This window comes from Hippocampus comes, unplaced genomic scaffold, assembly GCF_001891065.2.
Source record: "Hippocampus comes isolate QL1 unplaced genomic scaffold, H_comes_QL1_v1.1 scaffold21, whole genome shotgun sequence".
Lineage (NCBI taxonomy): Eukaryota > Metazoa > Chordata > Actinopteri > Syngnathiformes > Syngnathidae > Hippocampus > Hippocampus comes.
Genome location: NW_017805745.1, coordinates 1,386,548 through 1,402,205, shown reverse-complemented (window position 1 = coordinate 1,402,205; position 15,658 = coordinate 1,386,548). Strand labels below are relative to the sequence as shown.

Below are 15,658 nucleotides of genomic sequence, written 5' to 3'. Positions count from 1 at the left end.
GTCAAAAATACTTCTTTCAAAAGGCAGAAATGTGAATCTTTAAATTGCGACAAAATATTCCGATGAATTCTTGTGCCGCTGCGGAGCATAACTTCATACATTTTTTTCTGTTTGTGTGTAATTAAATTGGAAACTATGAAGTTTAAAAAAAAAAAAGACTATTTGTTGACATACCTTGGCAGTGTGGGCCTACGAATGACAGGAATGATGCTTCCCTTACCAAAGAATATTTACAAGTATTGTCAGACTATGAAAGAGATTTAGAGTGACACCAAAGTCAGCAAGTGCAGCCATTTCAAAGTGAAACCGTCGACATTCTACATTGAGAGATGTCACTCATGATCCAAAAGTCTGTTCGCCTCACAGGTCTTTTTGTTTTGTTTTGTTTTTGCTCCATTTCCATCCACACCTCATCAAAATGTTGAAGAAGATCCGAGAGGTAAAGAGGAACTTGTGGCTTAAATTTATTGGAATGACCCACTGGCCAAAACCGAAATTCGCTGTCCACTGATGGACATGTGACTGACCCTCAACCGGACAACAAAACGGGACCGGCTGATCTTGTGTCCCACATTCCCCAGAAACCAATACGCCATGCAAAAACTTTCAAGCACAATTACACTGACAATAACATGACAAAACGTAAACACCATTTTGTCACGTGGTATCTGACTGCAAAGACGAATAACGACTTCCTTAAATAAAATGAGTGAAGCCCAAACACAAGGTAGCATCCTGGAAAGACATTTAGATAAATTTGTCAAGCAAGTGGACTTACCCGGCATCACGCTGTCTGTTTGAACAATCACAACAAATGCAAGCCAGTTCACAATCATGATCAGCAGGAATTAATTTTAAAAAACAAAAAGTAAAAAGATGATTTAGTTTTGTTTTAGTCCCACACAGAAAGCCGACACAATAAAATCTAGCTCGGCATGACACGCAGGAAATGAAGGAAAAGGTAAGAGACGTGTGCATGTGCGTGTGTGCATGAAAAGGGAAGAGGCACCTTCAATTATGTCATTACTTGGCACCCGGAAAAAGCCAGAGGTATGAGGGCAAACTACGTCTTGGTTGTTGTACGCGGAAGACAACAGAAAAATTAAACATCCACCCATCAACTTTGTGACGTTTTCTCACTCGCGTTGTCGGCGTGCTGAAGCCGATACCAGCTGACTTCAATGGTACGAAGAAATATATCTATATCGGATCTATACAACCATATTTTATCATGTCAATGTGTCTGACTTGGATTAGTTACATCCATGTCAGCATTCTTCACGGTTTCAAGCATTGCTTTTTACTTTGGTGCCTTCCTTTATGATGAATGTTTTAGGCACCCGAGATGTGCAACAGATTCCTTCAGTTTTTCATTGATAAGTTCTCTACCTGTTACCTGTGACAAAGTGAACGGTCTTAGTGTGTCATCGAAAAAAATGGGTGATTTCTTCTAACATCCATCCATCCATCCATCCATTTTCCAATCGGCTTTCCGCTTTATCCTCACAAGGGTCGCGAGGGTGCCGGAACCTAACCGGCACCCCAGCACAATCACAAGCTGATTGTGCTGCTGTTTGTATATTCAACAAGTTAAGATATTTTTGCACTGAGGAAAGCAATTTTGTGTTGTTCTGAACAAAACAAAAACACAGAAAAAAAGGGGGAGATGTCATATCAGGACAACAGTTGATGTATTTAACTTTATGACAGCAGTTCGACATGCCGTAAAGATCTGCTGTCGTGTTAACACAGCAACCGACCTCTTGCATGTGAAAGAATAACGTGTCGACGTTACCGTTACGCTGGACAGCTCCCAAGCGACAAGTAAAGCACCTCCCTCTGTTAAAGGCAACTCTCTGAGTGGACATTTTTCAATAACATTAGGGGGGGGTTATTTTGTTTTGTTGTTTTGCCCTGCCTCTTTCCCAAATTTAATTTCCCTCATGGGACGAACAAATGATCTATCTGTATACTTTAGCTGCACTGTTGACAATTCTCGCCACCAAAAGAACGAAATCGCCAAGATCACCTTCACGCATCAGCAAGAATTGTGCACGTAGCTCTGACATTATCGTAACAAAGCAATGAAAGTTCTCACGACAAAAAGCAAAAAAAAAAAAAAAATCACTTTTTTTCATGGCGAATTCTAGAAATGATGAAACTGGCATCATGCTGCGCATATATTTGGTGGCATGGGCAAAAACAGCCGAGAAATTCACTGTCGCCCATCTGTTTTAGAATATCTGCTTCCGATCGGGGGTCATTTGAACAATGAGCAACACAGTCAAGTGTGTCTTCTGCACGCAAAACGTCCCATAAATACTGAGCATCCCCCCTGCTCCCCATAAGACAATTCAAGCAGTTTAATGCCACTCCTAGTTTACAGTCAAACTGAACAAAAACATACCTGTCAACTTTTCGGAGCGCGAACCTGTATAAACAACCAAAAAAAATCCTTATAAAGAGCAAAAAATCCTTTTAACATACCAAAGCATTTTATATGTCAAAATAACGGCAGAAAAAAACCCACGAAATATGAATGATATATTTGTTTCCTTGTACAACTTGCTTGTACACTACCGAAGTATGCAATGAATACTCTGCTGTTTTCAACTCGGAACAACGTGATTTACTGGAAAGTTATTGGAAATGAAAGCATTCGAGTAGCCTACCTGTTGGGGGGGGGGGGAACGGAAATTTTCAGAATCCGTATGATTTGTGCGATATGGCCATATACGTAAGATTCACCACAAAATCCGTCTGAAGTATGGCTAAACCGTATGAGTTGACAGGTATGCAAAAAATGAAGAGAATTGCATTTTGTGTGTTTAAAATAAACAAACAACTTTTCTTGAATAAAGGCACTAACAGCCTAAGGCGAACAAATAATAGAAACCGCCATTGTGGGCTGACGATTAGCATGGATAGCTGCTCATCGGTATATATTCTTGATCGTGTCCATGAAACGTCATGGTGTTGCGCCAGCCGCTGTGTCTTGTACCGGCACCTTAAAAAGCACAAAGTCGCACTCGTGAAGCAAAATTCACGGGCCAACTTGATGAGGACAACACAGGTCAATTTGTTCAAAAAATGTTCAAAATTCAAATGAAGAAAAGATTGGACTTACTCGCTGGTGCGTCATCGTCTGAAAGGAAGGACAAGGTGAGATTGAATCGCAGAGAGCGAAGACAGGTGTCTTGGGAAACGACTTGTGTCGCTCACCTGGTTTGCGTGGATGACACTTGATGACGACGACAATGGCCACGAGGACGAGCACCAGAGCGAGGGCTACCAACGAGGCGGCGATGGCAACAGTCCTCCTCTTCTTTTCTTCTTCTTCAGCAAAAGAGGATGAAAAACAGCACGTGAGGAAGAGGAAACCCTCACTTTGCAGCCATTCTATCAAGTGTGATTGGCGTTTGTGATGTGCATCAATTACGGTGAACGTCTGAGGCTGCAAGCTGTTTTGGTGCTTTCGACTGTCTTTGTCATACATTTATTGTTTGTTGTTGTACATCTGACTTTTGCTCCATGTATGGCACTTTGTGCACAGCGGTGGTTGTTTTTAAGTGCTCGAGAAATAGTGTCGAGTTGAGTTCTTCTGGTGAAGATGAAGGAGTGTGGAAGCCGAACGCCAAGAAGTGTGGGCCTCCTCGAACACATGTTCCTCACCTTCAATGCGTGCGTTGCTCAGGATGTTTCCTCTCTCCAGCTTGATGACAATTTCGTCCTGAACACCAGCCAGCTGAAACACGCACTCGTACCGGCCCTCCACTTCAGCCGTCACCTCCACTTTCAGGTTGGCCATCATCTGGAAGGTTCCGTCGTGGTTGGGCAGAGTTTGGCCATAATCCACATCCTCGTGGAGCTGCTCACCGTCTTTCCTCCAGAAAAGGTCGGCCACGTCTGGGTAGAAACCTGTCGCGTGGCAGGTGACCGGAGAGGACGGCATCTTCTGAAGAAGAGACACCTTGGGAAGCTCTGCACAGAAAGTGACATGACCTGAGAGAAGACGGAGGCAATGGATTTTGTTCAAACAGCAAGGCCAGCTACAAATAAAGATGAACCTGTGCTTCCACCTGTTGCCATTCACGCAATAAAATTGGGGGGGGGGGGGTATGTACTGGGATGGAAGCGCTCTAAAAGCACAAGGACAGACGGGGACGGAGGACGATGATTACAGAAATAAGGACGGAGGGCTGATGACGGCAGGGTACCCAGGTCTTGGATGGAGGTCGGAGGACGAACTGGCGAAATAGCATCAAGTGCCTATCTCGGCTTGCAACGGTCAAAGGACATCATGTGATCATTACCTGTTCTCATGAGGACACTCCGCCCGTCGTTCACCAGCTTCTTCAACAAAGAAGGACAATCCTCCATGTAGAAATACTGACGGATGTCTCTTTCAATCTCGTTCAAGACAAACTTGTGTCTGATGGCGAGACCCTGCGGGCCCTCTATGGTCCATGTGAATGTATTCACGTCGAACAACAGGACGTGCTCGTCCTCATATTTAATCTTTTCCCAAGCATCGAGAGCATCGGTCTGGTCATCCCATTCGCAGCCAAACCTCGCCTGCCCAAAGTGGACACCTGAAAGGATGACAAAAGCGTTGGAAGGCAAACGGAAATCTGATCAGCGCCGAAAAAGTCCACGAAAAGTAAAGCGGACCTTCAGATTGGTTCAAAGTTTTTCTCACGGTTTCCAGCAAAGATCTGCCCGAACGCTCAACAATCATGGCGATGGTTCTCTCCCTTTCCCAAAAGTCTGCATCGTCTGCTGTGGCTTCTCTAATCCAGTTATTTCTGGTTTGCAGTATCCTGCTCTTGCTGTCATAGTACATCACAGCAATGTGGTCGACATAAACGACACACACATGGTCTGGTAAGTTGGCAATTCCAGTTGAAGCCGTGATGAATTTCTCCAGTGAGTGGATTGCTGAAAGAAAAAGAAAAAACAAGCAAAGAAACAAAACATCAACATGAGATTCACACATCTGTCTGGATTTCAAAATAAAACAAAAACGCTCGCCATAGTTGAGTTCATGTCACTTTCAAATTCCCGATGCTTGATCTACTTTGTCGAGGATCTTCTTTTGGGCTGACTTTTCTCCAACTCTCCATGAGAGCAGCCAAATTGGTCTGGATGGAATCAATATTGCCAGCGATATCAAGTTGAATGCCTCGAATGGCGCACCAACGAGCTTGCAGAGTCATTTTCTCTGGAGGCGTCAATTGCCGGCTGGTGCGCCACCGTGTCGACGTGCGTGTCAAAAGCACTTGTTTCAAAGACACAAATGTCCCAAAAATGAGATGCCAACAACTTGCCACACACAACAACTCAAGTGGAGCATGAAGTACGAACTTTACACGCATCTTTTAAGTCGCGACTTGAGCACTTGGTGCCTCCGATCACCCTGGCGGCCATCTTGATGTTCAAAATGAAACTTAAATCGACTGTATTTCTTGAAAACAACCACCGCTGTATGCAAAGTGCTGTACATGGAGCAAAAACAGAATTCATACAACAAACAATACGTTCACAAGTAGAGATCACAAAAACAGTCAAACTAAAAATCTCGTCTTCTGCTGAGTCGAAAGCTAAAGATTAAAAAACTGAGTTTTAAAGGTGGTCAACGAGGGAGCTTGCTGAACGTTCATTTCACAATGAAACACGGACACTATTTATTAAACGTGTGGAGAAGTTGCCCGTTTGTTGACATGCGACCTTTGTTGTCAGCCGAGCATTTTGCATCGCCTTGCAATCTCTTTTGTTTGGTTGGTTCCTTTGTTTCCATATCTTGGCAGTGTGGGGCTCGGAATGACAGGAATGATGCTTCCTTTACCAAAGAACATTTACAAGTATTGTCCGACTATGAAAGAGATTTAGAGTGACACCAAAGTGAGCAAGTGCAGCCATTTCAAAGTGAAACCGTCGACATTCTACATTGAGAGATGTCACTCATGATCTAAAAGTCTGTTCGCCTCACAGGTCTTTTTGTTTTGTTTTGTTTTTGCTCCATTTCCATCCACACCTCATCAAAATGTTGAAGAAGATCCGAGAGGTAAAGAGGAACTTGTGGCTTAAATTTATTGGAATGACCCACTGGCCAAAACCGAAATTCGCTGTCCACTGATGGACATGTGACTGACCCTCAACCGGACAACAAAACGGGACCGGCTGATCTTGTGTCCCAGGTTCCCCAGAAACCAATACGCCATGCAAAAACTTTCAAGCACAATTACACTGACGACAATAACATGACAAAACGTAAACACCATTTTGTCACTTGGTATCTGACTGCAAAGACGAATAACGAATTCCTAAAATAAAATGTGTGAAGCCCAAACACAAGGTAGTGGAAAGACATGCAGATAAACTTGTCAAACAAGTGGACTTACCAGGCATCACGCTGTCTGTTTGAACAATCACAACAAATGCAAGCCAGTTCACAATCATGATCAGCAGGAATTAATTTAAAAACATTTTAAAAAAAAGATGATTTTGTTTTGTTTTAGTCCCACACCGAAAGCCAACACAAAAAAATCTAGCTCTGCATGACATGCAGGAAATGCTGGAAAAGGTCGGAGACGTGTGCATGTGTGTGTGTGTGTGTGTGTGTGTGTGTGTGTGTGTGTGTGTGTGTGTGTGTGTCGAGCTCTGCATGAAAAGGGAAGAGACGCCTTCAGTTATGTCATTACTTGGCACTCGGAAAAAGCCACAGGTATGAGGGAAAACTACGTCTTGGTTGTTGTACGCGGAAGACAACAGAAAAACGAAAAGTCCACCCGTCAACTTTGTGGCTGTTTCTTACTCGCGCTGTCGGCGTGCTGAAGCCGATACCAGCTGACTTCAATGGTACAAAGAAATATATCTATATCGGATCGATACAACTATATTTTATCATGTCAATGTGTCTGACTTGGAGAAGTTACAACCATGTCAGCATTCTTCACGGTTTCAAGCATTGCTTTTTACTTTGGTGCCTTCCTATATGATGAATGTTTCAGGCACGACTGGTATATTCGTGCATTTTAACTCACGAAGCTCTGACTGTCGATGGCATGATAAACGATGACTTCTTGTGAAAGAAATGTTCATGGCTCATGTTTTTTACACGAAGAGCTATTCTGACTGTTTAAGTGGCCCAACGTAGTGCTGCTGTGTGGGAAGGGCCGTTAGCCAGAACTTCTCATCGACCTACCGATCACTTTTCATCCTGTTTATCCAGTTCTTTTCCGGGCAACCACAGCTTCGCCCCTGGTACAAACTGACATGTGACACATGGGCGATGAGCACGAGCACTTGACACCAGCGGCGAAATGTCATTAAACGTATCGTTTGTTTTTTACACACCATAATAAACGTTCGGGAAGACGGGCATCGAAGAAAAGGAAGATGATATCAGAGGTACTTTGGGAAAGAGAGTTTCACTTTCACTTTTGACTCAGCACAAGGTGCTTTCAAGGACTGCCAACAAAACGGGAAATCTAATACGTCAGGCAAAAAGAAAAAAAAAAAGGTGTGCAAGGCGCCAAATTCCAGGCCCGCCATTGTAACGAACCAACGGAGACGATGACACTTTCACGGTTGATGTAAAGCAGTTTTTGAAGCCACCACCGAACACGTTGACGGGCTTTTTTGTTGTTTTTTTTTTACCTTTCCTCTCCTGTTAAACAGTCACCATGTTGGAGGTTTATGAGCTGTTCAAAATATTTAGAAGAAAACAAACAAACAAAAAAATCTAATCTTTGTGTTACCTGTGACAAAGTGAACGGTCTTAGAGTGTCATCGAAAAAAATGGATGATTTCTTCGAACATCCATCCATCCATTTTCCGGTTGGCTTTATCCTCACAAGGGTCTACCTCGCCGGCACCCCAGCACAATCACTCGCTGATTGTGTTGCTGTTTGTATATTCAACAAGTTAAGATATTTTTGCGCTGAGGAAAGCAATTTTGTGTTGTTATAAAATGTTATGAACAAAACAACAGAAAAAAAGGGGGACATGTCATGTAAGGACGACAGTATATGCATTGAACTTTACGACAGCAGTTCGACATGCAGTAAAGAGCTGCTATCGGGTTACCATAGCAACCGACCGAGTGCATTTGAAAGAAGAACGTGTCGACGTTACAGTTACGCTGGCCTGTACAGTTCCCAAGCGACAAGTAAAGCACCTCTTTGTTGAAGGCAACTCTCTGAGTGTGTTAAAGGCAACTCTCTGAGTGGACATTTTTCAATAACATTAGGGGGGGGTTATTTTGTTTTGTTGTTTTGCCCTGCCTCTTTCCCAAATTTAATTTCCCTCATGGGACGAACAAATGATCTATCTGTATACTTTAGCTGCACTATTGACAATTCTAGCCACCAAAAGAACTAAATCGCCAAGATCACCTTCACGCATCAGCAAGAATTGTGCACGTAGCTCTGACATTATCGTAACAAAGCAATGAAAGTTCTCACTCCAAAAAAATAAAATAAAAAACAAAAATCACTTTTTTTCACGGCGAATTCTAGAAATGATGAAACTGGCATCACGCTGCGCATATATTTGGTGGCATGGGCAAAAACAGCTGAGAAATTCACTGTCGCCCATCTGTTTGAGAATATCTGCTTCTGATCGGGGGTCATTGGAACAATGAGCAACACAGCCAATCGTGTCTCCTGCATGCAAAACGCCCCAAAGATAGCCTCTGCCAGCTTTTTCTTGATTGTGTATGCAAATTACAAGTAATATATCCGAAAAACACTCCCATCTTCATTTACATACCACGCCCCTGGACGGCCCCAATGGGTCGCCCCTCAGTGCGCCCCTGAAGGCCAAGGCATTCCCCGAGTACCAGCACCCACATCCATAAACCAACAGAAACAAAGACATTTTAACGAGTGGCCTTTCCATGAACTGAGACATCTGTAACCTGGCCCGTGACCCTTTCTGATGATGGAGCGTACCGAGTACTCCCTTTCGCCCAAAGTTTAATCTTCCTTTCCAAGTTGTCAGTTAACATGCGCGTGTGGGTCCCTTTACCTCCAACTGACTCCTGATTCTCTGTGCTTCATTGTGTGCAAGATGTGTGAACACACGCGTTCGAGGTCAATCAAGCATGTAACAAAATGAAACTTTAAAACATGATAACATTGTGTTTGTCTATCCTCGAACACCCCCCCCAAAATAAGACAATTCAGGCTGGTTAATGACACTCATAGTTTACCGTCAAACTCGACAAAAAACGAAGAGAGTTGCATTTTGTGTGTTTAAAAAAAACCCAACTTTTCTTTAAGAAAGACACTGATAGCTGAAGGCTCACAAATAATGGAAACCGCCGTTGTGGCCCAACGATTAGCATGGATAGCTGCTGTGGCCCTTGGAGCAGACCTTGGAGCAACATGTGCAGACAGACATGATCACAAAACCCAGAGGCATAAGTTCTTTATCGTGTCCATGAAACGTTGTCACGGTGTTGCGCCGGCCGCTGTGTTTTGCACCGCTTTTGACCTTTTCGGCGAGCTCGGCACTTCGGCACCTTGAAAAGCACAAAGTCGCACTCGTGAAGTGACATGTGCCACACGAAGCCATTCACGGGCTCAACTTGATGACGACAACACAGGTCAATTCGTTCAAAAAATGTTCAAAATTCAAATGAAGAAAAGATTGGACTTACTCGCTGGTGCGTAATCGTCTGAAAAGAAGGACAAGGTGAGATTGAATGGCAGAGAGCAAAGACTGGTGTCTTTGGAAGCGATTTGTGTGGCTCACCTGGTTTGCGTGGATGACACTTGATGACGACGACGATGGCCACGAGGACGAGCACCAGAGCGACGGCCACCAACGAGGCGGCGATGGCAACAGTCCTCCTCTTCTTTTCTTCTTCTTCAGCAAAAGAGGATGAAAAACAGCACGTGAGGAAGAGGAAACCCTCACTTTGCAGCCATTCTATCAAAGTGTGATCCGATCTACCAAGTGTGATTGGCGTTTGTGATGTGCATCAATTATGGTGAACGTCTGACGCCGTAAGCTGGAGACTTGTGCTTCACATGAGCGTCGGCTGGTCCCTCTCTCTGGAATGACCTCCCACTGAACATTCGGCAAGCCTCCTAGATGCCCATCTTCAAAACCCTCCTCAAAACTCACTTGTATTCTTTGGCCTTCGACTCAGCATGACTTAGATTTGTTGGTTTGACTGTTTGGTGCTTTCTACCATCTTTGTTACCGATTTGTTTTACTGTTTATTGTATATGTTAAATTGCTCCATGTACAGCACTTTGTATGCAGCGATGGCTGGTTGAAAGTGCTCCATAAATACAGTTGAGTTGAGTTGAGTGATTGATATCAAGTGTGTGTCGCTGGCTCCTGACATATTTCAGCGTTCTATTTAAGATCCTGTTATTTGTTTTCAAATCTTGAAATGGCCTGGCCCCACCTTAAACTCTCTGAGCTCCTCCGCCGCTACGCACCTGCCCGGTGCCTCAGCTCTGCCCACCACACACTATTGAAGGCACCGAGAACAAAGCGGAGGCTCCGAGGGGATGGAGCCTTTTCCGTTGCCGCTCCCTCTCTTTGGAAGGAACGTTGGGCAAGCCCCCTCGCCGCATATCTCAAAAACTCGTATTCAAAAAACTGTTTTTTATTCTTTGGCGTTTAACTCAGCATGAGATTTAATTGTTAGATTGACTGTTTGTTTGTTTGTTGTTGTACATTTGAATTTTGCTCGATCCACGGCACTTTGTCTACAGCGGTGGTTGTTTTCAAGTGCTCGAGGAATAAAGTTGAGCTGAGTTCTCCTGGTGAAGATGAAGGAGGTGGCCGAAGGCCAAGAAGTGTGGGCCTCCCCGAACACATGTTCCTCACCTTCAATGCGCGCGTTGCTCAGGATGTTTCCTCTCTCCAGCTTGATGACAATTTCGTCCTGAACACCAGCCGGGTGAAACAAGCACTCGTACTGGCCCTCCACCTCATCCGTCACCTCCAGTTTCAGGTCCACCGTCATCTGGAAGGTTCCGTCGTGGTTGGGCAGAGTTTGGCCATAATCCACGCCCTCGTGGAGCTGCTCGCCGTCTTTCCTCCAGAAAAGGTCGGCCACGTATGGGTAGAAACCTGTCGCGTGGCAGGTGACCGGAGAGGACGGCATCTTCTGAAGAAGAGACACCTTGGGAAGCTCTGCACAGAAAGTGACATGACATGAGATAAGACAGAGGCAATGGATTTTGTTCAACCAGCAAGGCTTGCTTCAAATAAAGATGAACCTGTGCTTCCACCTTTTGCCATTCACACAACAAAATTGGGGGTGGGGGGTATTTACTGGGTAGGAAGCGCTCTAAAAGGACAAGGACAGATGGGGACGGAGGACGATGATTACAGAAATAAGGACGGAGGGCCGATGACGGCAGGGTACCCAGGTCGCGGATGGAGGTCGGAGGACGAAGAGGCAAAATAGAGTCAAGTGCCCATCTCGGCTTGCAACGGTCAAAGGACATCATGTGATCATTACCTGTTCTCATGAGGATGCTCCGCCCATCGTTCACCAGCTTCTTCAAAAAATAATGACAAACCTCCGTGTGGTAATGCTCCGTGAGGTGCCTTTGAATCTCGTTCAAGTCAAACTTGTGTTTGATGGCGAGACCCTGCGGGCCCTCTACGGTCCATGTGAATGTATTCGCTTCCAACAACAGGACGTGCTCGTCCTCATATTTAATCTTTTCCCAAGCATCGAGAGCATCGGTCTGGTCATCCCATTCGCAGCCAAACCTCGCCTGCCCAAAGTGGACACCTGAAAGGATGACAAAAGCGTTGGAAGGCAAACGGAAATCTGATCAGCGCCGAAAAAGTCCACGAAAAGTAAAGCGGACCTTCAGATTGGTTGAAAGTCTTTCTCATGGTTTCCAGCAAAGATCTGCCCAAATCCTCAACAACCATGGCGACGTTTCTCCCCTTTTCCCAAAAGTCTAGCTCGTCTGCTGTGGCTTCTGTCATCCAGTTATTTCTGGCTTCCAGTGTCTTGCTCTTGCTGTCATAGTACATCACAGCAATGTCGTCGACATAAATGATACACACATGGTCTGGTAAGTTGGCAATTCCAGTTGAAACCGTGATGAATTTCTCTATTGAGTGGATTGCTGAAAGAAAAAACAAACAAACAAACAAACAAAACATCAACATGAGATTCAAACATCTATCTGGATTTCAAGAATAAAACAAAAACGCTCGCCATAGTTAAGTTCATGTCACTTTCAAATTCCCGATGCTTGATCCACTTTGCCGAGGATCTTCTTTTGAGCTGACTTTTCTCCAACTCTCCATGAGAGCAGCCAAATTGGTCTGGATGGAATCAATATTGCCAGCGATATCAAGTTGAATGCCTCGAATGGCGCACCAACCAGCTTGCAGTCATTTTCTCCGGAGGCGTCAATTGCCGGCAGGTGCGCCACCGTGTCGGCGTGCGTGTCAAAAATACTTGTTTCAAAGACACAAATGTCCCAAAAATGAGATGCCAACAACTTGCCACACACAACAACTCAAGTGGAGCATGAAGTACGAACTTTACACGCATCTTTTAAGTCGCGACTTGAGCACTTGGTGCCTCCGATCACCCTGGCGGTCATCTTGACGTTCAAAATGAAACACAAGGTAGCATCATGGAAAGACGTGTAGATAAACTTGTCAAGCAAGTGGACTTACCAGGCATCACGCTCTCTATTTCAACAATCACAACAAATGCAAGCCAGTTCACAATCATGATCAGCAGGAATTAATTTTAAAAAACAAAAAGTAAAAAGATGATTTAGTTTTGTTTTAGTCCCACACAGAAAGCCGACACAATAAAATCTAGCTCGGCGTGGCATGCAGGAAATGAAATAAAAAGGTCGGAGACGTGTGCATGTGTGTGTGTTTGTGTCTCTGTGTCTCGAGCTCTGCATGAAAAGGGAAGAGACGCCTTTAGTTGTGTAATTACTTGGCACACAGGTATGAGGGCAAACTGCGTCTTGGTTTTTGTGCGCACGCGGAAGACAACAGAAAAATTAAACATCCACCCATCAACTTTGTGACGTTTTCTCACTCGCGTTGTCGGCGTGCTGAAGCCGATACCAGCTGACTTCAATGGTACAAAGAAATATATCTATGTCGGATCTTTGCAACCATATTTTATCATGTCAATGTGTCCGACTTGGAGAAGTTAAAACCATGTCAGCATTCTTCACGGTTTCAAGCATTGCTTTTTACTTTGATGCCTTCCTATTTGATGAATTTTTGCATTCCAACTCATGATGCCCTGACTGTCGATGGCATGATAAACGATGACGTCTTGTGAAAGAAATGTTCATGGCTAATGTTTGCTATAAATCAAATCAAACATTCCAAGTCTTTTACAATAAGTGCACGTTAAAAGCTTCACAAAAATGGCCCCTGTTTGGCCCTGTGTTTGATGGCCCCTGAAACTTTGAAACATGATAACATTGTGTTTGTCGAACACCCCCCAAAATAAGACAATTCAGGCTGTTTAATGACACTCATAGTTTACCGTCAAACTAGACAAAAAAACTAAGAGAATTGCATTTTGTGTGTTTAAAATAAACAAACAACTTTTCTTTCAGAAAGACACCGATAGCTGAAGGCTCACAAATAATGGAAACCGCCGTTGTGGCCCAACGATTAGCATGGATAGCTGCTGTGGCCCTTGGAGCAGACCTTGGAGCAACATGTGCAGACAGACATGATCACAAAACCCAGAGGCATAAGTTCTTTATCGTGTCCATGAAACGTTGTCACGGTGTTGCGCCGGCCGCTGTGTTTTGCACCGCTTTTGACCTTTTCGGCGAGCTCGGCACTTCGGCACCTTGAAAAGCACAAAGTCGCACTCGTGAAGTGACATGTGCCACACGAAGCCATTCACGGGCTCAACTTGATGACGACAACACAGGTCAATTCGTTCAAAAAATGTTCAAAATTCAAATGAAGAAAAGATTGGACTTACTCGCTGGTGCGTAATCGTCTGAAAAGAAGGACAAGGTGAGATTGAATGGCAGAGAGCGAAGACTGGTGTCTTTGGAAGTGACTTGTGTCGCTCACCTGCTTTGCGTGGATGACACTTGATGACGACGACGATGGCCACGAGGACGAGCACCAGAGCGACGGCCACCAACGAGGCGGCGATGGCAACAGTCCTCCTCTTTTTTTCTTCTTCTTCAGCAAAAGAGGATGAAAAACAGCACGTGAGGAAGAGGAAACCCTCACTTTGCAGCCATTCTATCAAGTGTGATTGGCGTTTGTGATGTGCATCAATTATGGTGAACGTCTGACGCCGTAAGCTGGAGACTTGTGCTTCACATGAGCGTCAGTGGGAAGTCAAGTACAAAAACTTCAGTCTTTCATTGAGATATTGGGATCATAAAAACTGGACAGCAGTGACACCGAGCAACGGGAACCAGGGCACATGAATCACAATCGCTTTTTTTTCCTTTTTCTATTCATTTCACAATGTTCAAGCAACGTCAGCTGGCACTTGGTTGATTTTATTGAATTATTTATGTATACATTTAAAGGTACCACTGTACAAGAATCCCAAATGATTCTTGGACAGGGTGTCTGAGTCGACCCTGAGATAGGGGGAGGAGCTTGATCATCCCAGAGGGACTTTGAGAGGAACTGGCTGAGGTCATTCAGTTCAGCATGCCTCCCGGTCTCCTCTCTGGCGGAGGGACAGACACCAGTGGAGGGACGAGTCTCACAGCTGCTCTGGGAACACCTTGGATGTTCTCCGTTGGATGTGTTTGGTCCCAGTGGCCCTTGCACATCACATCCTGCAGACTTGGGCCCCCAGGCTCCTTATCTAAAGCCGCCAGTCTCCAACTTGGGTCTTAAACTGGACAATGATTGGAAATTGGACCCGCAAATTGGTGGCGTTGGCCAATCCGGCTTCTTTCATCTTCGACAGCTGGCTAAGGTCCAGCCTCTCTTTTCTGAAGAACACTTTGGAACAGTAATTCATGCCTCCGTCACATCTCGGCTACATTACTGTCATGCACTTGACTTTGGAGTCAGCCAAAACTCTGTGAAGCCCCTCCAGTTGGTCCAGAATGCTGCTGCTCATCTCTTGACTGCTACTCGTAAGAGGGAGCACAGAACTCCTACTCTGGCATCCCTTCACTGGCTCCTTATTCATTTGAGCGTACTATTTAAGATCCTGTTATTTGTTTTCAAATCTTGAAATGCCCTGGCCCCACCTTAAACTCTCTGAGCTCCTCCATCCCAACACACCTGCCCGGTGCCTCAGCTCTGCCCACCACACACGATTGGCGGCACCGAGAACTAAGCGGAGGCTCTGAGTGTCACATTTGCATGGTGGTGGTGGACCCCAAAAAGCAGGCAGGAAGGAGGAGCTGGGTGTACTTGAAAGAAGTGTTTTGATAAAACACAGGAAACTAAATCCCAAACAAACAATATCCAAAGTATCAAACAAAAACCATGACTGAAGATAAAACAATGACCAAAACCTGACTGAAACAAACATGACAGTCGCCAAGAGCAAACACACGCGACAATGAGTGCTCGGGCTGGGAGTCCTTTTAAAGCACTAATTACATAATGACCAACAGGTGTGCAGCTGCAGGGAAAGCCCTACAGTGCCACCTGTTGGTCCCAAACCGAATCATGACACCGA

General features: G+C 44.8%; 2 protein-coding genes and 1 long non-coding RNA gene across 5 annotated transcripts in view; all 3 read right to left on the bottom strand.

Annotated features, from left to right (window-relative positions):
- Window positions 1-2,787: 2,787 nt before the first annotated feature.
- LOC109524583 (major histocompatibility complex class I-related gene protein-like) lies at window positions 2,788-9,015 on the bottom strand. 3 transcript variants are annotated; one of them, XM_019884560.1, is made up of 8 exons: window positions 7,153-9,015; window positions 6,402-6,524; window positions 4,672-4,938; window positions 4,314-4,592; window positions 3,673-3,981; window positions 3,223-3,336; window positions 3,128-3,145; window positions 2,788-3,007 (listed from the first exon to the last, which is right to left on the bottom strand). In XM_019884560.1, exons 2-8 carry the CDS (start codon window positions 6,457-6,459, stop codon window positions 2,916-2,918), a joined length of 1,137 nt encoding a protein of 378 aa, XP_019740119.1. In that variant the 5' UTR covers window positions 6,460-6,524; window positions 7,153-9,015; the 3' UTR covers window positions 2,788-2,915. The 3 variants fall into 3 exon arrangements, with proteins under 3 accessions (XP_019740119.1, XP_019740120.1, XP_019740121.1); XM_019884561.1 differs by lacking the exon at window positions 7,153-9,015 and having other exon boundaries at window positions 3,223-3,333; XM_019884562.1 differs by lacking the exon at window positions 7,153-9,015 and having other exon boundaries at window positions 3,223-3,330.
- A 232-nt stretch (window positions 9,016-9,247) lies between these two features.
- LOC109524587 (major histocompatibility complex class I-related gene protein-like) overlaps window positions 9,248-15,658 on the bottom strand; it is a 9,539-nt gene continuing 3,128 nt past the window's right edge. Inside the window, exons 4-7 of the mRNA XM_019884567.1 lie at window positions 10,852-11,160; window positions 9,760-9,873; window positions 9,665-9,682; window positions 9,248-9,526 (exon numbers count right to left, since the gene is read on the bottom strand). Coding sequence (XP_019740126.1) covers window positions 9,456-9,526; window positions 9,665-9,682; window positions 9,760-9,873; window positions 10,852-11,160 — 512 coding nt within the window. The 3' untranslated portion in view covers window positions 9,248-9,455. The remainder of the gene's footprint in view (window positions 9,527-9,664; window positions 9,683-9,759; window positions 9,874-10,851; window positions 11,161-15,658) is intronic.
- Window positions 13,549-14,200, bottom strand: LOC109524612 (uncharacterized). The gene is made up of 3 exons (XR_002169982.1): window positions 14,068-14,200; window positions 13,973-13,990; window positions 13,549-13,834 (listed from the first exon to the last, which is right to left on the bottom strand). It is a non-coding gene; the product is annotated as an uncharacterized LOC109524612 (long non-coding RNA).

What these genes read in the sequence shown, in the direction of transcription:
- LOC109524583 (XM_019884560.1), bottom strand. Translation starts at nt 6,459, where the DNA reads ATGATTGTGAACTGGCTTGCATTTGTTGTGATTGTTCAAACAGACAGC. An exon ending in GAGTGTCCTCATGAGAACAG is followed by an intron (nt 3,982 to 4,313) that starts GTAATGATCACA and finishes CTTTCTGTGCAG; the next exon opens with AGCTTCCCAAGGTGTCTCTT. An exon ending in GAGCAACGCACGCATTGAAG is followed by an intron (nt 3,337 to 3,672) that starts GTGAGGAACATG and finishes CTTTTGCTGAAG; the next exon opens with AAGAAGAAAAGAAGAGGAGG.